This window comes from Furipterus horrens, unplaced genomic scaffold, assembly GCF_987537825.1.
Source record: "Furipterus horrens unplaced genomic scaffold, mFurHor1.1.pri manual_scaffold_3, whole genome shotgun sequence".
NCBI classification, from domain to species: domain Eukaryota; kingdom Metazoa; phylum Chordata; class Mammalia; order Chiroptera; family Furipteridae; genus Furipterus; species Furipterus horrens.
The window spans coordinates 187,671,193-187,697,390 of NW_028327173.1; the positions used below are offsets into that span (position 1 = coordinate 187,671,193).

Below are 26,198 nucleotides of genomic sequence, written 5' to 3' on the forward strand. Positions count from 1 at the left end.
TTAAAAAATGTTGATAATACTACTCCTTTATTGGTTCTATACGTGTATATACACATTACAAACATCTTTTCAAGTTTGTGACTTGTAATTGCACTTTCCTTAAGGTTTCTTATGATTCTTGTACATTAAGTTTAATATAAGATATGTCACTTTTTTGTAATTAGCATTTTGGTGTCTTGTTTACGAAATTATGTTTTGCACAGATCAAAGAGTTTTCTCCTATATTGTTTTTTTCAAGTTTCACATTCCTTTTCACATTTTAATTCTACTGGAAAGTATTCTAATCTACAATATCAGGTGGGGACTCAAGACTTGATTTTTGCTTCACGAGTCATTGGTTTAATCAGTATTTGTTAAACATACTATCTTTTCCTTGATCATCTGTCATAAATGAAGTTTCCATATATGGTGGGTATGTTTCTCAGCTCTCTTTTCTGTTCTGTTGGTCTAGGTTATGCCTGTGCCATTACTACCATTCTATCCTAGTAACTGTAGCTTTATAATGTGACTTTTGCTATCCTGTGGACAAACCTACTACCTTGTTATTTTTCAGGAGTGACTTTGCTATTCTTGGCTCTTTTCTCTTTGGTGTAAACTTAAAGAGTCTGCTGGAAAAACTGTAACAACTTAGGATTTTTATTAGAATTACATTGAATCGATATCTTTACCATATTGAATCTCTCCATTTATTCTTCTTTAATGTCTTTCAGTAAAGACTTATCATTTCTCCATTAAAAGGCTTACACAGCTTTTGTTAAATTTGCCAAATTATTTTATAGTTTTTCTGCTATTATAAAAATTTTTTGTAATTAGTCTTTCTGTTTTTCTCCCTGTAAATGAATATAGCAGTTTACTTTGTATCCAGCAACCTTATTAAACTCCTTTATTAACAATGAAGCTTTATTGGTCATTTCTTGATTTTCTATAAATGAAATTTTATTCTTCCTTTCTAGTCCTTATTATGTAACTTTTACATTGGCCATGACTTCTAGCACATGGTGAAATTGAAGTAGTATTAGTGTACATTGTTGTCTTTTTCTAATCTTAAAATGAGTAAGTTTCACCACCAAATAAATCTTTGTTGTAGATTTTTGCTTTTGATATCTCCTTTCCCCACTTTACCACTGTGACTTTCACTTTTATTTTTCTGAGGAAAAGAAATGAACAAGAAAATATATGCTTTCATTTCCAGAGCCTGCCTCTGTGCTTGCCATTATAGCTGTCAGTTTGTCGCGTGAATGAATGAATGTAGTGGGACTATCTGAGCCTGAAGGTTTTCATCCGCTGTAGTGCAACAGTTAAAAAATACTTACTAAATCTTTACTTTAGAGAAAGAGTCTAAGTTATTAATGTTTGTATTACATTTCTAAGGTTTCCGGAGAGGAAATGACACATTGAGTTTTATGATTTGAGTGAAAATACTTGGGAGACATCATATTTTTTCTCTTTCCCATGTCAGTAATGCTTGCGTTATTGTAAATTAAGGATCTATTTAAACTGTATGTAGGTGAATTTTGGGCTAATTTTTATGGAGATTTATTTTGTTTAGGAACTTCGTTTTGACCTATTCATACTTTTGTGAACATCATTTTAATCTAGTTTATATTTGTCAGTTTAGTGCTAAATGGTGCCGTGATATTTCTCATCAAAGCCTGAGCGGTTAATGGCACTAAAGTCAACAAATTATTTCCTGAAGTCTTTATAAATCAGATCAGATTCTGCCTTTCTGCTTTTTTGCCCTGCCCTGTACCCGGTATCTTTTTTAGCAGTTGGGGAAATTGCTCTACTTGTGTGGCTCGGTTGGGCATCGTCCTGCAAACCACAAGGTTGCCTGTTGGATTCCTGGTCCGGGCACGTGTGATTTGGTCTTGGGTTGGGGCACAACCGATTGATGTTCCTCTCTCAAATCAGTGTTTCTCTCCCTCCCATTCCCTCTCTCTAAAAATAAATAAATAAAAGCTTAAAAAAACAGATGGGGAAATTAAGGCATAAAGATCCCTTGAGTTTGGTGTATTGCTTACTGCAGTAGACTATTTTGCTTCTGTGAGAATTCTAAACTACTATACTTTCCAGGTATGTGCTGAAATCTCCAACACCAAAAATCTGCAAGGCTTGCTAATAAAGAAGATTCTTGCTCAGCCATTTTATATGTTTAGCTATATTTAGGACACTTATGGCTGGCTTAGAAGTTCTACTTCTGAATTTGTAGAGAAGAGAGTGTACGCTAATTTTGCTAGAGGATTTTTTAAGAGAAGTCATCCATTGTTTTCTTCATTTTTTTTTGCTTTCTTAATACCTCTTTCCTACTCAATAGCAGCCATTGAGCATTAGTTTTAGGTCATTGTTTCTCAATCAGGGGTGATTATACCCCGCAAGAGACATTTGGCAGTATTTGAAGACATTTCTGCTTATCACAACTAGGGGGAGTGCTTCTGGTATCTAGTGTATAGGGGTCAGGAATGCTGCTATGCACAGGGTGGTCCCCATAATCAAGAATTACATGACCCAGCTCTGGCTGGTGTGGCTTAGTGGATTGAGTGAATATTTCATGAGAAAATGCAGATAAAACAAATGTTCCGTGACTGAAGTGTACTAACTACTTAGTAAATATTTGTAAGTATTTGCTTCTTGGTGTGTATGTTTTACTAGTTTTTAACTTAATCTTTATCATATTTTTTCCATCACCATTTATCCCCCTTATACTTCCCCCGCCCCCGCCATCAGCACACTGTTGTCCGTGTCCATGAGTCCTTTTAAATATTTGCTTTTATTTGTTTTTAATTTGCACTCAGATTGTGATCATTTGGACTTGCTGTCAGAAATGATAAATAAAATTGGGCAAGATTGTCTGTTAGCTGATGCATAGATAAGCAAATCTATTTTACCCATTAAATGGAATGAACATAAAAAGGTATAAAGTACTGATACCTGCTATAACATGGGTGAACCCTGAAAACATTATGCTTTGTGAAAGAAGCCAGTCACAAATGACCACATACTGTGTGATTCCATTTATATGAAACACCCAGAATAGGCATCTGTAGGGACAGGAAGTAGATTAGAGCTACTTAGGCCTAGGCGGATAAGAAGGGGGGAGAGGGGTTGGTAATAGCTAAAGGGGTCTGTTTTTGAGGATAAAAATATTCTAAAATTAACTGTGGTGATGGTTGCACAACTTTATGAATATACTAAAAACTGTTGAATTGCAGAGTTTAAATGAATGATCTGTGATTTATATATCAGTAAAAATGATGTATGTAAACTAAGCAAGATGAGGACTCTCTTTCCTTTTTCTGGTGTTGTATATCTTAGTCCTTAATCTTTACCTTGCTTTCCGTCTTCTGATTTTTGTGGAATCTGACTTAGAGAATGTATTCTAGTGGGGATAGTAGTAATGTTGCCGGTTACTACTCATCACTTGTTTAGTATGCTGATAGCTGTCTATATACTCACTAAGGTTTTGCCAAATTAGAAATATATTTCTTATTCTGACCTGTGTATCTTGTATGAGTTAACACTAACCAATTAATAAACTTGAGCATGTTCTACTTTTCACATATGGACAGTTGTATGCTGACTTGGTCACTAATTTTTGTTTTAAAGATTTTATTTATTCTTAGTGAGAGGGGAAGGGAGAAATATTAATTTGTGAGAGAAACATCAATCAAGTGCCTCTTGCATGTGCCCGGACTGGGCCCACAGCCCAGGCGTGAGCCCTGACCAGGAATCAGACTGATGACCTTTTGCTTTGCGGGATGATGCCCAACCAACTGAGCCACTCTGGTCAGGGCTGGTCATAAAATTTGTAACTGAGGTCTCGTATGTTTTATTCTTGTAAATGGATAGCAAGTTAGAAAGCTAATTTTGCTTATTGAACATTACCTAACTGTGGTCAGTGGCCTAGAGTTAGGAACCCCTTAAGCAAAAGGTGACATAATTGTTATGAAACCATTAGTAAAACACAGTAGAATTCAAACTGCTCTAGTGATTGTTTAAATGGAAGCTACACTTGTAAGCAAATTCTATTTTGCCTGTATCTTCTGATTGCAGCTGTCAGAATAATCTGCCCAAACAGACTAAGGGAATTTATGGCTCACATTACTGAAAATCTGTATGCAAGGGATGTCTTCAAATGTGTCCAGGTGTGGTTTCAATCAATCACTTCATAGTCCTCCTTCCTTCACCAGGCTGTGCTCTTTTCTTTTTGTAGGAAAATAAAAAAGCAGGTATTAAGTCTTCTCAGCTGATAGAGAAATTTCCTCTCTCTACAGTAGAACACTCCTGGCCTGATTCATGCTAGCCTGAGTTGGGTCATGTTCTTATTCTAGAACTAAACTCTATGACCAGGAGACTGGGATGTGCTAACTGACTTTATTTGAAGAGTAGAACTCACTTATGAACGTGAGGATGGGGTCAGTCTTACCCAAAATCATATGAGCGTTTGGGATGGGGTGGTTCACGGGAAGAATTTTGGGTTGCTTTTTCTTGTTTGTTTTGTTAATGAGGAGATTGACTTAGGTGCTGGATGGCAAGACAGTTCATACCCTCTATAATACCTATCATATATACTGAACTTCTTTCCTAAACAGTAACAGCTAAATGTTTTATTGAGTACTTACTCTGTATATACCAGAGAGAATAAGTAAAAAACTTTGGGCAAAAAATAGGACTATGATAACTTCTAGGCCTGCATTGTTACAAAAATTGTGTTCCTAAGGAACTTTATAAGTTTTAAAAATTTGGTGTGATCTTTTTTCCTAATTTGGGGAAATTCCATTCTCTTTAAGTACTATATGTGGACCTCAGTTTTTTGAATGTAGAACTTTTCTCTTTTCTCTAATACCTGTTGTTACTGTATAGTGAGCATCATTTTATATAATTTAAGCCTTCTAACTCCTACACAGAATTCTAAAATCTTAGGTTTCCAGTTCTATCAACAAGTTTGTTTCCCAGTTAAGTACTGTTAACTTAAAAAATACTGATACAAATAGCTTGACCAGGACGACTGTTCTCTTGTATGTTCATCATGGTGTCATGCCGTTCAGTCAGATTGCTCCTGATCACTTTCTGTATTTATGGTGACTGATTTCTCTATGCTCTTAGGACACAAAAGGCAAGTCATTTCTTTGCTATAGTATGTATACAGCCCATATGTACCATATTTAGTATGCTATAATTCTAATAAAGGTCAGTTTCTAATGTTGGATTGAATAGACAGTTTGGGAGAGTATTTTTAAATATTTTCAAGTAGCGATGTGGTTATAAAATAGTTCAAAATATTAGACTTATAAATGAAGAATGATCATTCTTTTTTTTGCTGTTTCCTCTATTAAAAATAAATAATAAAAAGAAAACCATTGCTGGCGGAATAATGGCACTCTCTTTTTCTCATTTTTTTCCAACAGCGATCCTGGTGGAGGGATTGAAATGTCTGAGTTCATTCGAGAAGCCACACCACCAGTTGGTTGCAGTTCAAGAAATTCTTATGCTGGCCTAGATCCAAGCAACCAGGTAGAGACCTGTAGGATATTATTTTGCCTTTTCCACTCCTCTGGATAGGGGTCTCAGGAATTCTCCTGTCCATAATAGTCATTTGGTGTTTGGGTTTATCTTGCTTATTAATAATTTTTTTATTGTTTATTGATATCTCTTACTAATATTCAATTTTTAACTGACTTTTTACATTAAGAACAATTTTTTCCTGAGCATACAGCTTAATAAACAGTTAAAAATATTGCAAAGCCCATTTTTTATTGGCTATATCAAGAATTTGTTAGTAGTTTTAACATGTTTGTGTATGCTTGCTTTTACTTTTTTTTTGCCATATAGGTTCTATATAGCATAGGATACACATCTTAAGTATACAGCTCAGTGGATTTTTACACACATATGTATATGCTATATACATAAATATATACCAATTTAATTGCCATCAAGATCAAGAAATTCCTCTATGACCCTTAAAATTCAATATTAACCTATATTTTGAGCAAATTTCTTATTCTGTGCTTCTGTTCCATTGAATCAATGAAAGGATAGATTGACTAAAATATGAATATTATTTGAATGTTCTTAATTTTATTCTAAGATGTTAAATTTGCTTGACTGTTTTCTTCTTGATTTCCTTGAAAACAGATTATAGAAAGATTTACTAAGATTTGTTAATGTAGTAACTGTCTTGTTGCTATATTTTGTTTCTTTAAGGTGTTTGTGGAATTTGTGGTATTTGTTTATATAATATTTATAGTAGTATAATAAATTATGGCTATGAAATTTTAGGGAAGTGTTACACCATCTTTAAGCACTAAAAGTTCAGTAGATTTTAGTTTTCTGTTTATATAGTTTATGCTAAAAATTAATTTTTCATGGATGCCTTAGTTTTTAATTCTTTCTAAATATGTTATAGCAGTTTACAAAGACATACTTACTTTTTGTCTGGAACTGAGGAAAGTGCATATTGATTCATTAACAATTTGACAGTTGAAGATTCAGGTTGCTTTGTGTGGTCTATATTGTTTTGTCCTCAAAACCTTCCCTTTATATATCCTGACAAGTCTGAATTTATTTCAGATAGACTCAACATCTGACTTTGCTTTTGTTTATCACATGACCATGTCATGATGCAGTATAAAAAATGATAATAGTAGGACATACATTGCTTGAGGTTGGAGGCATCCTGCCCTGAGGCTTCCTGAATCCTGAGCATGAGAGGGGTTCAGTGAATCCGTGTCCCAGCACATCTGCAAAGTATACACAGTCCGTGCCACAGCAGACAGGTCTGTGTCTCTGTTGTAAAATGCCTGAATGGTGTTTTTTCATATTGATAAAAGTGACTGGTAATATCTTTTGATAATATAATAATTTTGTTAGATTATCTTGCTAGTGTACATTGATAATGACACACAGCCAAAAGCATTTTAATTAGTTTTACTTGTGTCATGTCATGTTTTCAGATTGGATCTGGTTTCTCTCGTCTTGGAACAGCAGCAACTATTAAAGGTAGATGTGACCTAACTTGAAAGTTGTCTCTGACTTTCCATTTTCATTTTTGGTTGTAATAAAGATAATAGCATTTTATATTCACATGTATTGAAAAATTGTTCTTTAAATTATTTTGCAGATAAAATTATGTATCTTATATTGAAGGCTACTTGATTTATATTTGGGCCATTTCATCACCCATATTTCACAAAAGTATTTGACAGTTTTCACCATATTGCATGACTTGTACATTTTTGATCTATAAGAAACTTCCTTGCCTTGAGGGAAAATACTTCCGTGGGTTTTAGTGAGATTCATGGAGAACTGAATAATTTAATGTAAAACCTTAAATTGGCTGCAAATGAGATACTAAAAAGGAAATTTTTTTCTGCATATCTGATATATGCCTTTTATTTTGTACATTTCAGATAAATTATTTTTACCCTATAATTTTTTAGCTTACTAACTTGTCCTGGGAAAGAAATTTATGTTGTTTCAAGTTATTATTACATAATTTTAATTTAAAAAGAAACTGCTTTTTAAAAAAGAAATTGGTTTCTTAGCTAACAATATAAAGCTTTCCATATTATTTGGTTTATAGTGCTTTTAGAATAATTATGTGGCCTGAGAGCCTATTACTTTAGTAGATATAGCATACCAATACAATATAGTAGATATTTACCATACTCCTTGATGTCCTTCCTTGTTATACCACACTGTACAGTCATTACTTTTAATATAATGTCTTCACATGTTTCTCTTAACTTTGTAGGAGATACAGACACTGCCAAGACTTCTGACGATATCAGTTTAAGTCTGGGCCAGAGCTCTAGTCTTTGTAAGGAAGGAAGTGAAGAACAAGGTAAGAACATCATACCTCACAGTGGCTTATATAGTGGGATGACCAGGGTGAGTTTGCTCACATTTTGGCAGAAGTTTATAATAATTTAATATGTTTTTTGAAAAAAAGATGAAAATAAAGTTATTTACAAGTATAACAGTAATACATTGCTCTAAGTACTTCTAGCTTGTACATGTTCTGCCAACTAAACGGGAAGAGAGAAATCTCATGAGCATATGCCCGAGGTTGAGTATGAGATGGGAGGGAAGAATCTGCTCTTCCTTCAGCTGATCAGAGCATCGTGCCTGGCGTAGTGATAACCTAGTATGTAAAGCTGTTATCTTCCATTCAGTATGATTTCTAAATGCCAGCTGCTTCATATCTTGTCCAACAATATGTTTTAATGGAGAAATTACTTGCTGTTGGAGTTTCTGAGAAACTGTGTGTTTGCCACCTCCTGTAAGTAGATTTTTAATAGAAATTTTGTCTTTAAGTGATTTTTTTCCCCCACTTTATTCAACTCCATCATAAATGAGTATTTTGGATTTTTTTAGAGTTATTTTTTTTAAAGAACTGCCACATTTTCATATTTGATATTTATTTAAACATGAAAGGATGGATATGTCTTCCTGATTTTCAAGTGGAGATTATTCCATGTTATAATCAGTGAGTTAGAAAAGTTCTCCTTAATCCTAGCCTGTTGGTGATATTTGATAGGCAGGCTGATTAATTTCCTGTACTTAATTATGAAACTTATTTATGAAGTTACAAATAGATCACTAAATTATCACATTTTCCCATTAATACAGGTTCAGTTCTTACAAGTATTTTGTTTTTGGTAGTTGGAATTTTAAGTTTATCACTGTAACCCTGTTTTTTTAGAATTGTAGTACCCCATTGTTTATTCGCTTTTGTGGGCTACCCTTGCTGACCTGCACCCCCTATACTCTTAAACATACTGTATGATATGGAAACTATTTTCTCATAAAACGTATAGCTAAATTGATTGGTTTGACAATTACAGTATTCCTTATTCTGAAATTGAATTATCAAAATATCTGAAAAACTAATTATTGATCTTAGAGGGCCTAGTGCATGTAGGGGTCATATTTTTTTATTTTATATCTGGAAAGCACTGTGCATAAGTAAGAATTTTTAGTGTGGCAAGTTAAGAATTAATACACTCAAACCTACCTTTGAAAATACTTATTGATATAGATAATGATGTCTAACATTTACTGAGTACATACTGTTATCTAGGTTAGGGGTCAGTAAACTTCTTTCGTAAACTGTCAGATAGCCTTTTAGGCTATGTGATCTCTTGCAACCACTCAGCTCTGTGTTGTAGAGTGAAAGGGGCCATAAATAACACACAAATGAATGGGCATGGCTGTGTTTCATGGCTCCTATGGGTCTGAGTTTGTTAACCCCTGGTTTAGTTCTTCTTTTCGGCCTTTATACTCATTCACCCAGTTAATCTTTACTTTAAGCACTTAATGTTAATACTCTTATTATTCTCACTTTGCAGATGAACATATCATGGCTCAGAGAGAAGTTATAGAAACTTGCCCAAAGTCACACAGCTACAAAGTGCCAGTCCTGTAATTGAAATCTAGTTTTGAGTTATGCTTTTAATGCTGTACTATTCTGCTTTCATGTAGGTTTATAACTTGCTTTTATCACATAAGGCTTTCCCACATAGTTAACATGTAACATTATCTAGGACTCATTACATTCTAAGTACTGGAAATAAATCAGTGAACAAAAGAAAAATTTCCTACCCTCATGTAACTTTCATACTATTTGTGTGGAATTATACTAGTATAAATAAAATATATTTGTAGTAATAGAGACAGAGTATAGGGAGGTAGGGGGAGGGATTGGAAGATTTTCAATATGGTGGTAGAAGGAAAGCCAAACTGAGACCAAAGATGCAAAGGAGGTGAAGCAGTGAGTTATCAAGATATTTGACGGGAAGGGGGCTCCCTCCAAAAGTCAGGTTTGGTGTGGAGAAAGTGAGGGGACAAATTATATAGTCTTGTAAGCCATTTTAAAGATTCTGGTTTTAATTTCCAGTGAGATCAGGAACTGCTAAAGGTTTTGCACAGAAGAGTGTCATGCATGATCTGTTAAAAATATTTTAACAAAATCACTTGACTCCTATGTTGAGACTATATTAAGGGGCAAAGGCTGAAGCCAGGAGTTCAGTTAGCAGATTATTGCACTAATTCAGGACACAGATTAGGGTAGCAAAAAGTAAGTCTGACTGTGTGTACAGAAGATATTAATGCGAGGATATGTTGATGTTGATGGATTTCGGTATATCATGTGAGAGAAATAGTAGTCATGGATGACTCTAAGGTTTTGGGGTTAAGTGTTGAGGAGGATGGAGCCCCTGTTAACTGAAAGGAGGAGACTGAGAAGGAGCAGATTTTGGGGTAGGGAGAGCAGGGAGCAGGAGGGTAAGATAGGGAGTTCGGTTTTGGGCCTATCAGGTATGAGATGCTGATAGACTGTAAGCGACAATAATTAGTAGGTAATTAGATAGATCTGGATTTCAGGTAAGAAGTCTGGGTTCAGGTTTTAAAATAAGGAGTTTTCAGTATATAAATACCAAAAAATTCAGTCATGTTAGCTGTAGGGTTGTGTTATCATGAAGTTCATAAGCCAACAGGGCAAGCCAGCGTGGTTAGCCTGCTTGGATTTCAGATAGCCTGCTTCCTGATCCAAATCTGTGTTAGTCTTGGCTACGGTTTGGCACCACCTAGTGGCAATTGTTCATTTTGGCTTAAATATCAGCTGGGGCTCTTCTGTTTCTCTGGGTGGTTTGGATTTACAGGACATTGACCTTTAGTTAGTTGATTAGTTGATTAGCTGGCACTTGCTTTATCAGCATGATTCAGGATAATTGGGAGCAAACTGAGCATGTGGAGATGTGTACTCTTCTTTTTCACTTCTAGGAAGGGATTACCTTGCAGTTCCCCTCTCCAGCCTCATTCATGACTTCTCTACTCCAGATCAGAACTTCAGCCCATCCCCATATGAGTAGGGGGCTGGGTCAAAGGTGGAGGAACTAGTTACAAGTATTTCTGAATTTTAGGTATGGGCCCAGGAAAATTAATGAGTTTTCTATAGAAAGGAGAGATTATAGATAGAAAAATGGAAAGTTCCAAGGATTGCGCTCTGAACCACTCCAGCTGAGTAAGTCCAGGAGACTGAGCATAACAACTGATGAGGCAGAAGGAAACTAGGAGTGTTATATCCAATGTGTCAACGAAAGTGATCATGGTCAGCTTCATCAAATATTGCTGAAAGGTCACATGATAGCAGACCAAGACTTGACCATTGGGCTTAACAGTGGAGAGGTTGTTGATGACTTCGATTACACATCTTAATGGAATGGGGTTAGAATATATGTAAGAGAGAATTAGAGGAAGAGTATTGAAATCTGTGAGCATAGACTACTCTTTTGGTGAATTTATATAAAGAGAATCAGAAATATAAGATGATAGGAGGGGAAGTGAAGATAAAGAGATTTGAATTTTGGAAGAATATGTAGGAGAAATAACAGCTTTATATATACATATAATTGATGGGGATGATCCAGAAGAGAGGAGGAAAGTGTAATTTTTGTTTATAAAAGTACTATATGGTAATTTTAGAAAAGTTACGTATAAAGAAGAAAATAATTCATACTACTGTCAGTGAGGTAACTTGTTAATATTTTTTTAGTGTATCACTTTTTCTTATTTTTTTATTGTGATATTATTCACATACCGTAAAATTCACCCTTCTAAAGTATAAAATTCAGTGGTTTTTAGTATATTGTCAAGGTTGTGTACCCGTCACCACTACCCAACTCCAGAATATTATCGTTATCCCAAAAAACCCAAACCCATTATACTCCACATTTCTTTCTTCAGCCAGCCCCTGGCAGCCGTGAGTCTGATTTTCTGTTTGTGCATTTGCCTAGTCTGGACATTTCATATAAGTGAAATTGTATAATATGTGACTTTTTGTGTCTGCTTCTTCTGTTTGGCAAGTTGTAGCATGTATTAGGACTTTATTCCTTTTTATGGCTAAATATGGGATATTACTTTTAACATTCCTACAAACATGCATACATACCCTTAGTATTCTTTCTAACTCTGACAACTAGGAATAGTACTTTTTACATAGTGCCATCTTTTTCACTTAAGTATTTTCTCATGACAGAGAAGGAAAACTCTGACTCCAAAAAACCTCCGCTGCCTTGCGGCATACCTCTTTAGGGGAAAGGCTAAGGGAGTAAACCCCGACAGAAAATCCGGAGCCGGAGTCCCTAAGGCGGTTTGACGTTGTAGTCAACACCGGCAACTCCTGCGGCGCACCTGAAGCCAAGCTGTATTGACTCCGTCTTTCCCTTGGATCCTTCAGCTGCGAAGAGAGGGGGGGTCTGCTGCATGGGCAACAGCAGACCCTCCATATCACACCCTGCCCAGGCTCTGTAGCTTCAGCTCCACTGGAGAGGACACTCCAGCGTCATCGCAAGATGTCGATTCAACACGGGAGGAGACAGATACTGTGTCACCCCGGAGTTGGACTGCACAGCCATTCTCGGCGGTGCAGATAGACTCTTAAGAAGCTACACCATCGTCTCGGACGGCTACCGACGATATATTTGATTTTATCCTTTAGTAACAATTTCTAGAAATAGATTACTGATCATGGGTAAACATACTTTTGGAAGGCTTTTGGCCTGATTGCTTTAAACAAGGTTATATCAGTTTGTACCACTATGAGCAGTATGTGAGCATGTCTTTCTTATTCTAAAAACCACTAGTAGCAATTATGGGGAAAAATTAAATTATATGAAAAATAGTGTCTTCTTGTACTGATTTGAGCCTCTCTTTGACTATATTCCTACCAGTAAAAAAAAATCTAAGCATATTTGCTAAAAAGTTTCCTAAAGCCACCTAAAGTTAACTTTTTATGCTATATTTATTTCTCAACGTTGAAAAGAGTGCATGTACTAAAGTAAGTTTGACTTTTTTAAAAATGAAGAACTTAAATTTCTGCTTTATTAATGTCTTAGAAGGGAGTTGATTTTGATTGTTAGCATTTTTATAAAAGTCTTTTTTTGCATATTAGAATTGGTGATTTTCAGCTACTTGTGTAGTTCAGTTTTGTTCTATAAAATTCATAACCTTGAAATGTGAATATCACACTGTTCTGTAGTTGCTTATTAGAGATATAGAGTTTTTAGCAATAACTAATTTTATACTGCAAGAAGTAAATAAAGTGCTAACTTTTAAACTTTAGTGTTTAGAGAATATCAGTCCTCAAGCTTAGTGATAGTTGTTTTGGACAAATGATAAATAACCTGGATTTTACTTATTTTGAGGACTTTAAAACATGAGATAAAGCCTACTAGGTCATTTGTAAATCACAATTTCTATGGTACATTCTAGAGACTGTCTTAAGTTTTTAATTATTTAGGTCTAATCTAGACTTAGATTTTTTAAAAGTACACAAACATTTATAATAATTTATTCTTATTATATATTAATCTTGGGGGAACCGTGTGCTTTTATTGTTGAAATTCTACTGGGTAGAGTTCTACAGAGTTGCTACAGAATCTATCGTATTTTTTCTATGCAGTTATGACATATAAGAATAATTTTTTAATTTTATTTGGTGAACTTTTTTAAAAAAGATTTTATTTATTCTTAGAAGGGAAGGGAGAGAGACAGAGAGGGAGAGAAACATCAATGTGTGGTTGTCTTTCACATGCCTCCAACTGGGGACGTGGCCTGCAACCCAGGCGTGTGCCCTGACTGGGAATCGAACTGGCGACCCTTTGGTTCGCAGACCGGCACTCAATCTGCTGAGCCACACCAGTCAGGGCAATAATTTTTCTTTTTATTGAACTAACAGCAGGTTCAACCATCTTGTATCTCCAAAGTATATTAAAAACAAGCTGTTGTGCAATTTGTTTGTCAAGCTACCTTTCAAGATAAATTACAGTGTAGGTAGGTAGGTGGATTTTTTTATACTTATATCTGTATCCATAGTATATATGGTAACTCAGCTAACTAATCCATTGCCCTAAATGGAGGGTTAAAGGAATAGTCTCACAGATATAAGGGAATATGTATCTTTTTCATGAGGCATTTTGTAATTGTTGCATCAACAATGAAATGAGAAAATGCAATATTTTGCCTCATAATTATTGTTTTAATTTTTTCAACCATTACAAACATTAAGATATCTTATTATGTCTTGTTTGGGCATTAGATAGCCTTTTGATTTCTTTTTTTTTGTTTCTGATGACTCAGTTTTTGTTGATTTGTAAAATAATCATTAGTTTTTCAAAAAGATTTTCGTATTGTGTTAGTGAGGTAAAATAATTGCGTCAGGCACTGTGCTAGGCATGTATGTCATATCTCAGTTATTCCATGGTCCTGCTCGGTGAGATTGGTGCTGCATTTTACAGATGAGGAAGCAGAAGCTTAGAAAGGTAATCAAAGGTTACTCAGTAAATTAGAGACAGAGCTCACAGAACCATCCAGGTCCATATTAAATGTAATCTTTTATTCCCTCTTATTGTTGATCATCTGTAGGACCTTTCTGAGGCTGTTAGTTCATTCCATCAGTAGAATGCTTTCTTGTGCAGCTTTGAAATAGAAACCAACTCTTTGGAATAACTAGCCAACTGTTATTTAGCGAATTATTTATATTTGATTTACTGTGTGCTGTGAATTCTTTCCATTGTTAAACAATAGAAAAGGAGATCGTGGATTTGTGTTAACATTTCCAAATATGTGTTTGAAACAGATTTGGCAACTGATCGGAAGCTCTTCCGTCTGGTCTCCAATGATTCCTTCATCTCCATTCAGCCTTCCTTATCCTCTTGTGGACAGGACTTGCCAAGGGATTGCAGTGACAAAGTGATCCTGCCAAGTCACAGCCACCACCACCATGTAGATCAGTCTCTGTCAGGCGCCTGTGACACCGAAGTAGCTTCTCTCGTCCCTTTACATTCACACTCGTACAGGAAAGATCACCGGCCTCGAGGTGTGCCCCGGACCTCTAGCTCTGCTGTGGCTTTTCCAGATACTTCACTGAATGACTTTCCTCTGTATCAGCAAAGACGTGGGCTAGATCCAGTTAGTGAGTTAGAATCTTCCAAACCTCATTCTGGATCCAAAGAATCCTTGGTGGAAAATTCTCATTTACCTGGGGAATTTCAGCTTGTTGGTGAGCTGAAAAACAGTGCTTCTCAGCCGCCTACAAAAAGCGGGAAGAGTAAAGCTTTGAAAGCAGACAGAAGTGTGGACAGCTTGAGGAGCCTGAGCACGCGGAGTAGCGGGTCAACGGAGAGCTACTGCAGTGGAACGGACCGTGACACGAACAGTACTGTCAGCAGCTACAAAAGTGAACAGACCAGCTCAACTCACATAGAGAGCATCTTGTCGGAGCACGAGGAGTCTCCTAAGGTAGGAAAGAAAAGCGGTAGGAAGAAAGAGTGCTGTGCTGACCCCGAGGACCAGAGTAGCTGTACCAGTGACAAAAGGACTAGTAGTGAAAAGACTGTCTTGGAAGTGAGTACGAAGAGTGGGGTTCAAGAGGCCAAGGAGTCTGCTACTTCTGATGACACGCATGACCAGAGAGGTCTCAGCACCTCTGCCTCTGAAGAAGCCAATAAAAATCCCCACGCAAATGAATTTACTTCGCTGGGGGACAAACCACTTGAGAAAGATGCTGAAAACACAGAGGAGCAGAGTAACAAGCCCGCTGTTCCAGTGGACTCAAAAGTTGGGAAAGATGTTGGTGGAAAGCAGAAGGAAGGGGATGTACGACCGAAATCCTCTAGCCTCATCCACCGGACAGCTTCTGCCCATAAGTCAGGCAGGAGACGGACAGGAAAAAAACGGGCCAGCAGTTTTGATTCAAGTCGCCATAGGGACTACGTTTCCTTCCGAGGTGTTTCTGGTACCAAGCCACACAGCGCTATATTCTGTCACGATGAGGACTCTAGCGACCAAAGTGACTTGAGCAGAGCGTCAAGTGTTCAGTCTGCTCACCAGTTCAGCAGCGATAGCTCTTCTAGCACCACTTCTCATTCTTGTCAGTCTCCCGAGGGCAGATACAGTGCTCTAAAGACCAAACACGTCCCTAAAGAAAAGGGTGGTGACTCTGAGCACACACACAAAGCTCATTTGGGTCCTGAAGGAACTGGCAAAAAGCGGACAACACGTCGGACTTCTAGCACAAATAGTGCCAAGACACGGGCCCGGGTGCTGAGCCTGGACAGTGGCACAGTGGCGTGTTTGAATGACTCCAATAGGCTAATGGCACCCGAAAGTATAAAACCCTTAACCACTTCAAAATCAGATCTCGAGGCCAAAGAGGGAGAGGTGCTAGACGAGCTATCTTTATTGGGACGGGCTTCCCAGTTAGAGACAGTCACTCGATCTAGGAATAGCTTGCCAAGCCAGGTTGCCTTTCCTGAAGGTGAAGAGCAAGATGCAGTCAGTGGAGGTAAGTAAATTACAGGAAGAGATTTCCTCAAGAGTCACTGAGGAAATCATAATATTGCTCCTATTGATTAGAGTAGTACTTATTGAAATATGCTTTGTGTTACTCCCCTTCCACTCTATTATTGAAATAGACTTTCTTCCATGAAGAAGGGATGGTTATCTTAGAAAAAGTTTTGGTATGAATACCAAGAAAATATTTTTTCAGTTGCATTCTTTGAATATAACAATTTATTCTTGATGGCATTCACCTTTTCTAAGCCAGTTGCTACCTGTTAGTATTTTATTAGGAATAATAAAAATTCGTCCTCTTCCTTCTTTATATAACAATAGTAACACAATATAGAACTTCATTAGGGCATCAAACCATTTTTAGTTATTTTTTATATACTGTGTGCCAGTGAACGCTCAGAATTAGGTCACTCAACCTGTTATGTGAGATTTTCCCCAAATACTGTATTAATTTAACTCTGACTGTGTACTTGGAAAACTTGTGGTTCTTTTATGTCTGTCTCTTAGGTTTTAGTTTTAGGCATTAAGAACATTTTTTTCTGTAACTTTATCCTTTTCTTAAAGTTTTATTAAGTCAATATTTATAGTTTGTATTGGCCTTTAGTGTCTACTAATGGATATATGGTACTCTATAACAGTGGTAGTGTTTTGGTTAAAGTAATAGCTTATTTATTTCAAATTTATGGGATACTGAGCAAAATTTGATAAGTGATTTTGTATTATCAATATGCTTTGGCCATTTTGTTTGTATCAGAGTTTTTCCTTGCAGTTTCCTCTTGTCCAGAACAGTTTGCTTATTCTGTTCTGGTTATTATGGAATCTGGTCCTTGACTAGAATGAGAAGAGTGAAACCTTTGTTGCTAGTACTGTAACTTTTTTATCCTCATTCCCTTTTTCTCAAGATTACATCTTTAGTTTTAAGGCTTATATAGTCTGTTGGTGTGGTAACATTCAGCATTAAAAGTTATGCTTAATTTTTTGTTTGTATAAACATTCTGAAATATAAAGATTTGCTTTTCTTTTTTGAAGAATTCTAATTTCACCCAGAAATTAGAGTCCACCCAGAAATTTAAAAGTCCATGTTGTGGTAAACATTCTATTGTTTCTTTTAATAGTTTGTAACAAAGATTAATTTCTGATGAGAATGTAAAAACTGATCGTCTGTAACTGAGAAAGAAAATAGTCTATCAAACGTAAATATTGACAACTAATTATATTTGAAGTGATTCTAATCTTCCTTTGAGTCTTTGACAAGGATATCATTGTTTTTTTATAAAATGTCTGATTTGCTTCAGTGATTTCTCATACAAATCATATCAGATATGTTCACGCCATGCAAGAAACCACTGAGTTACAATATAGCATAATTTTTAGAGTTGTCATTAGAATAAAATTTAAGAGTTAACGTGCTATAAAAGGAAAATATTGCTATTCTAAATATTGTTGAAATTAAATACTTAAAAATATGTATAAGAGCTATAGTAAATTTTTATATCTTTGTATTTAAAATGTAATTTTCTTTTCACAGGGATTGTAAGGTGTTCTGTTTTTTAGGAAAAGTTATATAGAAGATCTTAATTGCTTCTCAGTGCTGATCTTTGACTAATATGAGCCCTCATTTTTCCAGATTCCAGCTTTTGTTTTCTCTCATTTGTGTTCTTATTTTTAAAAAGCAAACCAACCACTGATTGTTAGTAAGAAACAAAATACTGAAGTAAAAATTTTCATCTACTTTTTGGAATAAATGTAATAGTCTGTGGGCTGTTAAAAAACATTTCTTGCCAAAGGAAGGCATCGTAGAGGCTATTTTTATTTGAGCTTTACTGTGTTCAGGTTAAAAATAGCATAACTAAGCTGCCTTAAATGTGTGGAGGACTTACATTTAGGTGGTTTTCATCACATTTTATTGTTTGTGCTTTTTTGGAAAATTGGAGGTAGTGGGAAGGGGATGTTCCGGTTTTCATTATTTAAAAATTATATAGCATCTAAAATACTTGGTAAATATTTGTTTGTTTTGCGTTAATTGTTTACAGTCCTTTCTGACAATTTAGGAGAAATTTTTCTGGGCTATCTATTCTGCCTTGCATACTGTACTCCTGAAATGTGTTATCAAAATAGAGGTTACTGCTTATCACTCATGTGCTTATACATAAACCATAAGTAGATTTTATTATAATAAATTGGGAGGTGTTGATGAATTCAACTTTTTTTTTTTTTAAGCAGAATGATGTTAGGAATGAAATTTAGGAAATTTACTTTAAAGTACTGTAATAAAATACTCTAAAATAGGAGTTAACCTAACATAGTGACATGGTGTCATATTTGTTAATATATGGACTCCACTGTAGTCCTGGTTCTAGGGAAGCTACTTACTTCTTGAAGCCTCAGCTTCCTGATGTTTCATTGTGTTGGTAATAATACCTGTTGTATCTCAGAAGTTTGTGGTGAGGAGTAAAGGAGTTACTAAACGTAAAATGCTTAGACAATACCTGGCACATAGTAAGTGCTTAATAGAGCTGCTATTTCTATTAGATAGGCCAATTTATTATGCTACTCAGATGTATCCTGTCCTTAATGTAGAAGAAAATGATTAAATATAGAAATGAATTAGAGATACTCTAATTGTGCCATTTTGAAATTCGACAATAGTAAAAATAATAATACCTGAATCCTAATTTCTTAACATAATACCAACAGGAAAACATTTTTATAACATCTAATCTGGTAATATGGATATTAATCTTATTTTGGCAGCAGTATATCCTATAACTTATCTTTTGATATTTAGTCACATAACAAGTAACTTTTCATAGTACTACTCACCATTAATTAAATACTTTGGTTAAAATTGCATTTCATCAATAATGTTTTGTGATTGCTTAAGCAGAAAAAATGCCTTAGATTCTTTTAGGAACTGTTCTGTGTGAATTATGACTCCAGAGTTATACTTTAATTTCTTGAAAGCATTTTTTCTACTCAACTATTTTTGTTTGGCTGCCTGGAATTGTGGAAAATACCTGTGAGGATATGCAAATTGTATTTAACTCAAGTCACAGCTAATAATTTTGTTATTTGCTGTTGTTTGTTGTTTACATGTCAAAAAGAACTGTCCTGCCCTGGCTGTGTGGCTCAGTTAGTTGGAACATTGTCTCGTACACAAAAAAGTTGTGGGTTCAATTCCCAGTCAGGGCAAACACTAGATTGAAGGTTTGGTCCCTGCTTGCGGTGCAAATGAGAGGCAATCTGTTGATGTGTCTCTCTCTCTCCCTTCTCTCTAAAACCAAAAAACATATCCTCAGGTGAGGATTTAAAAAATAGTAGAGCAGTCTTTTACCATGTTATCAAAGATGAAAATTATTTTAATTCAGAATGAGAAGTTGTATTGTAGATTCTCGTTCTTTGGCCTCCCAGAAAATGGCGTTTATAAAAAGTATGTTTCTGTATTAGAACAAAATCTTTGCATGCTGATGTTAGCAGCATCCTTGACTGACATGGAAAGTAAGAAAGGGAAAAGATGTTTAGATAAAATGGATTTCATGCTTATGCTAAAGTATTTCTTTAAAATTTTAATTTTATAGTAAGACTGTGGTTTTTTAAAAGATTTATTTATTTACTTTTAGAGAGAGGAGAAGGGAGGGAGGAAAAGAGAGAGAGAAACATCAGTGTGAGTACATCGATCACTTGCCTCTCGCACGCTCCCAAACTAGGGACCTGGCCCACAGCTTAGGCATGTGCCGTGACTGAGAATCGAACTAGCGACCTTTTGCTTCACAGGCTGGCACTCAATCCACTGAGCTACACCAGCCACACCAAACAGCCAGGGCTGTTTCTTTTTAATTTGAATGTTGGCCCTGGCGGGCTAGCTCAGTTGTTGGGAGAGTTGTTCTGATACGCCAAGATTGCAGGTTTGCCAAGGGTGCAGGTTTGATCCCCGGTCAGGGTATATACCATCTTTTTTGAGCAGTTTTTTCTTTTTAAACTTTTACTAATTCACTTAATGGCAACTGAGCTATCACAAGAGGCCAGCCATTACAGTATATAACAACAAAGTAACTTATTACATATGACTCCTTTCACTAAGCAATTGGATGTATGATTGATATTGTTTTTAAGTGACATCTCATTCTGTACATACTATGCTCATAAATTTCCTATTTTTGAGATAGAATGTGGACAACTCTCACCTGCTACCATACCAGCTTTTGCTCTTTTGTGCATCCCAGCCATCCTGAAAGTATTTTAGTGCCTTTAATGCTTTCACTGTTTTCTTTCACTGAGTAAAACAAACTGATTGTTGTTTAATATTCCATATGAAAATAAATAGTTGCACTAAAGTAATTCAGTATAGAATGTGCAAAATTTATTTCGACTCATTGAGCTAAATGGAAGTAACTCCTGAGGTAAGAGGTGTATATTGTGGATTTTGTTTTCTTTTTGATCTTTAGGAAGAGATCAGATCACAGCTATCTAAAATGTCTTAGGATATCTGTGTCTTTTGTTTTAAGATTGTTTTTTTTTTTGCTTAATCCCTTCATCTCTTTCAGCCAGCCCCGTAACCTTCCAGCCCTCTTACAGCCGTCAATCTGTTTTTCATCTATGACTCTCTTTCTGTCTTGCTTGTTAAATTCATCTTGTTCTTTAGATTCCACATGAGTGAAATACACATGGTACCTGCCCTTCTCTGACTGGCTCAGGTCCATCCATGCTGTTGGAAAGGGCAAGATGTCTTTTGCTCCTTTGGCTAAATAGTCTTCCATTGTGTAAATGTACCACAGCTTTTTTTATCCCCTCATCTACTGATGGATACTTGGCCGCTTCCATATTTCGACCACTGTAAATAATGCTGCAATGAACATAGGTGTGCACATAAGAGGTTTGTTCAGAAAAGGTCCAACCATTGTTAATATAACGAGAATGGTTTGTGAGGCATCAATGTAACCTGGCAGCCAAGGAGAGTGGACTGGAATGCACATGTATGAACAGGGATGGCTTCAGTGTACTAGTCAGGGGCGGCAGTAGATAACGTTGAGTGAGCATGTGTACTGTGTGACCGTCGCATTAAAAATGACTGAGTGAGTAGAGCAACAAATCTGCATCAGATTTTGTGTTAAGCTTGAACATTCTTCCATGGAAGCTATTCAGATGATTCAGAAGGTCACAGCCATGGCAGCTGGTGATTGGCAGCTTCCTCATGACAATCCTTATGCATCATGTCTTGTGCCGAGTTTTTTGGTGAACATCAAATCACCCAGGTGACTCAGCCCCCCTACAGCCTAGATTTGCCTCCCTGTGACTTCTGGCTTTTCCCAAAACTAAAATCACCTTTGAAAGGGAATAGATTTCAGACCATCGATGAGATTCAGGAAAATATGATGCAGCAGCTGATGGCGATTGGGAGAACGGTGTGAGATCCCAAGGTGCCTACTTTGAAGGGGACTGAGGCATCATTATCCTATGTACAGTGTTTCTTGTGTCTTGTATCTTCTTCAATTTATGTCTCTTTTTTGTATTACATGGCTGTATACTTTCTGGACAGACCTCATATTCCTTCGAATTAGTGTTTCAGGCTTCTTTTGATAAATTCCCGGAAGTGGAATTTCTGGATCATGCGGCAGTTTCTTTTTTAATTTTTTGAGGTAACTCCATACTCTTCTGCACAGTGGGTACACCAGTTTGCATTCCCACCAACAGTACACGAGGGTTCCCCTTTCTGCACATCCTCGCCAACACGTGTTTGCAGATTTATTGATGATGGCCATTCTGACAGGAGTGAGTTGTTATCTCATTGTGGTTTTAATTGGCATTTCTCTGTTGGTTAGTGATGTTGAGCATCTTTTCACATGTCTATTGACCATGTCTGTGTCCTCTTTAGAGAATGATTTCTGTGTCTTGTGCATGAAATGTTTAAAACTTAATTAAATGATTATATCACTATGTCAAAACTAAAGAGTTAATTATCTGAAGTTTTTTTCTTAAACTTACTCTGATGGTACCTTAGTCTCTTGAAGTTTTCTTAACACAAAGAAATGATTAAAAAGTTAAGACTCTTGTAATTAAAAATACATTTAAAAATCACATCGTCTAAATACATATCCTTAAAAGTATTTCGTATATCTTGTCATTCATGGTTTTTGAATCACTTGAATATTTGTTATTTTTTCTTCTTTACTTACACATGCCTAAAATTTAGTTGTACCTAGAGTGCTAAATTTTTACTATTTGCATTTTATGCTCTTACTGTTTTACTAGTTAATTTCTTTTTTTTTGCAAGGAGATACTGAGTTTTAAGCAATATTAACTTCAAAGCCTGGTTTTAAAGTGTTTTCTCTCTGCTCTCTAGTTTCCTAGGTTGAAGATTTTGTTGTTGTTTTCTTTTATAAAGTCACTGGATTCAAAAAGAGTTTATTGAAATTGGATTGTGGATGTGAATTTTCATTAATTTGGCTATAATTTATGTGACTGTTTATGGCAGATCATTTTAAGCTTTAACGACACTTTTCTTTTCTTGGCTGTAATAGAACTGAACTTTTTCTGGACCCTATTTCAAGTAGAAATGTTCTGTATAAATAGCACATTTTTCAGGGGGCATTGTTTAGTCTTATTTGTTGTACCCATAAATAACATAGTGTTTTCAGTTGGATGTGTGATCTTAGCTACTGTTAAGGCAGTTTCTATGGTGAACTTTAAAAATTCTTTTAGCATTAGATATTTACACACTGAATATTACAGGTACAATTTAGGCAATAACCATAACTCTTATTTTAATGCTTTGTTCAATGGATGCCTAAACTTATCATCTTGATATGTTTACAAAACTATTAAAATAAGTGTTAATACTTAGTGATTTTGCAGGTAACAAAATATAAATGGTGTGTTAATAGCAAAAATAAATAGTCTTTTCCGAAGAAGCCAAAGAATATTTTGATTGTAAATGGACACTGTAGTTTGTCTTTTCATCCCATACTATGGAATGATTAGCTTTTACTTGAAATTAACTCCATTAAGTCTTCAGTAGGAGGGAGATAATAAAGAAAACTATTTTCCTATTTCCCTTTTTCCTATTCTCAGTATTCAGTGATAACGTATTGCTTTTTTCCTCCAATTCTTCTGAATAATTTTAGTACATTTTATGGATTAAATTATTGTCTATAAATTATATCTGTGTAAATTCTATTCTATTTTGCTTGAAACAAAATATCTAAAATTAGAATGTTTGAAAGTTTCTCAGTGAAGTGAATTGACCTGTAAATTGACCAACAGTTTGTTACAATAGAATAGAAATCTTCAGCATCAGTTCACAAAACTGATTTTAAAAGAGTGATTTTAAATTCCATAACCCGAGTCAACCTCACTGATGTCTAAGAACCATGCTCAGTTAAGCAGCCGCTCATCTAGGTTTTCATTTCCTTCAAGTGGTTTCTTTGCTTTGCTTTGTTTACCTTATCCAGTGACTGCCGGGCCAGTGTATGTTTCCCCCTAGTGACAGTGCTGGCTACAGTTTTCTTCTGTTGAGTTCATGGTTGTCAGAAACAAGCAGAGCACTCAGTGTGCTTTGTAGACTGTGGTGACCAAACGGTGCCCTTGACTTTCTAAGTCAGCACTGTGCACTACAACTTCCTGTGATGATGGAGATGTTCTATATTTGTACTGTGCTATAATGGTAGCCACTAGCCACATGTAGCTGCTGAGCACTTGCAATGTGGTGCATGAATCTGATAAGCTGAATTTAAAATGTAATTTTCATTAAATTGAACCACAAATGGCCCGTGGTTGCTGTTGGACAGCCCTGTTCCTGAAGACCAGACTTATCAACATCGTTTGTTCTCACAGGTCATGTATAGCTTTTGCGTGCATGGGCTTATATAGCACAAGTAATAGTCTTTTCACATTTAACAAAATTTTGTATCTTAGTAAAACTGGAGGAAAAAGTAAAGTCAAAAGTATTAGCTCAACGAGTCAACTGTAGTTTGGATCCAAAGCCTAATTCTTATTTAGCTGCCAAACTTTAGAATGCCGCTGTAGTGTGTGAACTGAAAAATACATTAAAAAGTGTATATCAGTGAGTTATTATAAATAATATAAATAAGTGTCCTGTAATTTGTGCCTTATACTTCTTACTGGCAGAAGCTTGCCAAGTGTGTGAACACATTCTGTGCTTGTCATTCCTTCCGTAAAATAAAACAATACTTAAAGACAGAGAAGTCTGTGTCTTCTGGAGGTAGTCCATATTTTGCTAGTCATAATGGATTAACTACACAAAGAATATTTACAGGTACAGCCTGGGCAGAGGATAAAATGTTAACGTTTAAAAGAGTACTTTGTTTATTAATCAGCATTCAAATTGATGGAAATGGCTATTGCTAAGCAGGATAGTGATTTGAGAATTAGCAACGCTTTTAAAATGTCAAGAAGGCTTGCAGTAGAACTGAAATCTAAATATAATAGTCTTGATTTTGTAACCCATTTCATACTTACTAAAAAAAGGGAGTTCTTATGTATTTGGAAAGAATGTTTCTGTACTCAGTTGTTTTGTCTTTAGTCATATTTAGTTTCAAAATATCCTTTCTATAAATCAAAATGATTCTTAAAATATTTAGATCACTTGGAAACAACTTTGAAATTCAGATGGATAAACATCATTTTGCATATTGTTTTAGAACTCAAGTTGATTAGTATGGTTTTGTAAAATTTTATGTAGTAATCCCGTTATGCTATTGTTGTGATTTTCTCATTGTATACTGTTTTAGTTTGTACTTTATTGCTGTTTGGATTAAGTTATGAGTTTCTATACTTGCCTTTTTGCTGATATTTGCTTACTAATGTTGAGGGGACCAGTGCTGGGGGCATAAAGTTGAATAAAGTTTGACGGCAGCAAACTGCTTCACAGTTACTAGATATTCTTGCTGTCTTGAATTGAACTTTTTAAAGACTAGTTGCGCGTCCTAGCAGTCAGTGGTTTCCTTAATGCTGCCAAAGCTGTGGCACAGGGTAGGATGAGGCAAACTTAGGGCCTTTTTCCTTGGCATCAGAAATGTAGTACTGTCATTGCTGCTTTTTCTGTCCTCGTGAGAGTTGGAAACTGAGACCGCATGCCGTTAATAGGAACTAACAAACACTATACGTGAAAGGCTGACTTAATTAAAGGGGGAATATAGAGGAATATGGGGCTAAATAAGGCTTTTTGAAAAAAACATCTAAAACAACATAGACCTTAAAACAGGAAACTGAGGTTAAAGAGAAGATGGTGAGGCCAGATAATAGATCAAAAACATTATTTTTAAAGAAACAGTTATCCTTAAATAAACGACTGATACATTTTGTGTATTTCTTATGATCGATTAACAGTGTGTGTAAGAAAACCGTTGGGCTCAGTTAAACAAATTCCCTTTACCTTTGAGGGTGGGACGTCAGGGAGAGACAGGCTCAGCTGCTATGTACATCTGACCTAGGCTCCTATTTGACCTAAGTCTGTCTTAATGCAGCAGCAGCACAGGCCAGCGAGGAGGCAGTGTCATTTCGTCGTGAACGCAGCACTTTTAGGCGCCAGGCAGTGCGGCGCCGGCACAATGCAGGGAGTAACCCTACCCCTCCTACATTGCTCATCGGATCGCCCCTAAGGTATGGTATCTTCAAGTTCCACCAAGCTTAGCGTGCATGTAACAGACGTTCTAACCTGTTCTCTCAGGCCCAGGAAACAGTTAAATAGCTTTGTTTTTCTTCCAGTGCCTCTCCTATACTTTTCCGCTCTTTAGGTTTTCTCTGCATGTGACCATGAACCTATTGCATTATGCATGCCTTATGTTGCACTTCTTAAACAAAATGATCCGATTGGTTTAGCCAATTTT

At 35.9% G+C, this 26,198-nt stretch overlaps 1 protein-coding gene across 2 annotated transcripts in view; it reads left to right on the forward strand.

Moving 5' to 3' along the window:
• PCNX1 (pecanex 1) overlaps positions 1-26,198 on the forward strand; it is a 138,484-nt gene that overhangs the window by 26,862 nt on the left and 85,424 nt on the right. The window contains exons 3-7 of one of the 2 annotated variants that reach the window (XM_090271074.1): positions 5,406-5,511; positions 6,954-6,999; positions 7,754-7,843; positions 14,639-16,345; positions 25,836-25,971. In XM_090271074.1, the coding sequence (XP_090127200.1) occupies positions 5,406-5,511; positions 6,954-6,999; positions 7,754-7,843; positions 14,639-16,345; positions 25,836-25,971 (2,085 nt within the window). The remainder of the gene's footprint in view (positions 1-5,405; positions 5,512-6,953; positions 7,000-7,753; positions 7,844-14,638; positions 16,346-25,835; positions 25,972-26,198) is intronic. The other variant, XM_090271075.1, reaches the window with a different exon arrangement.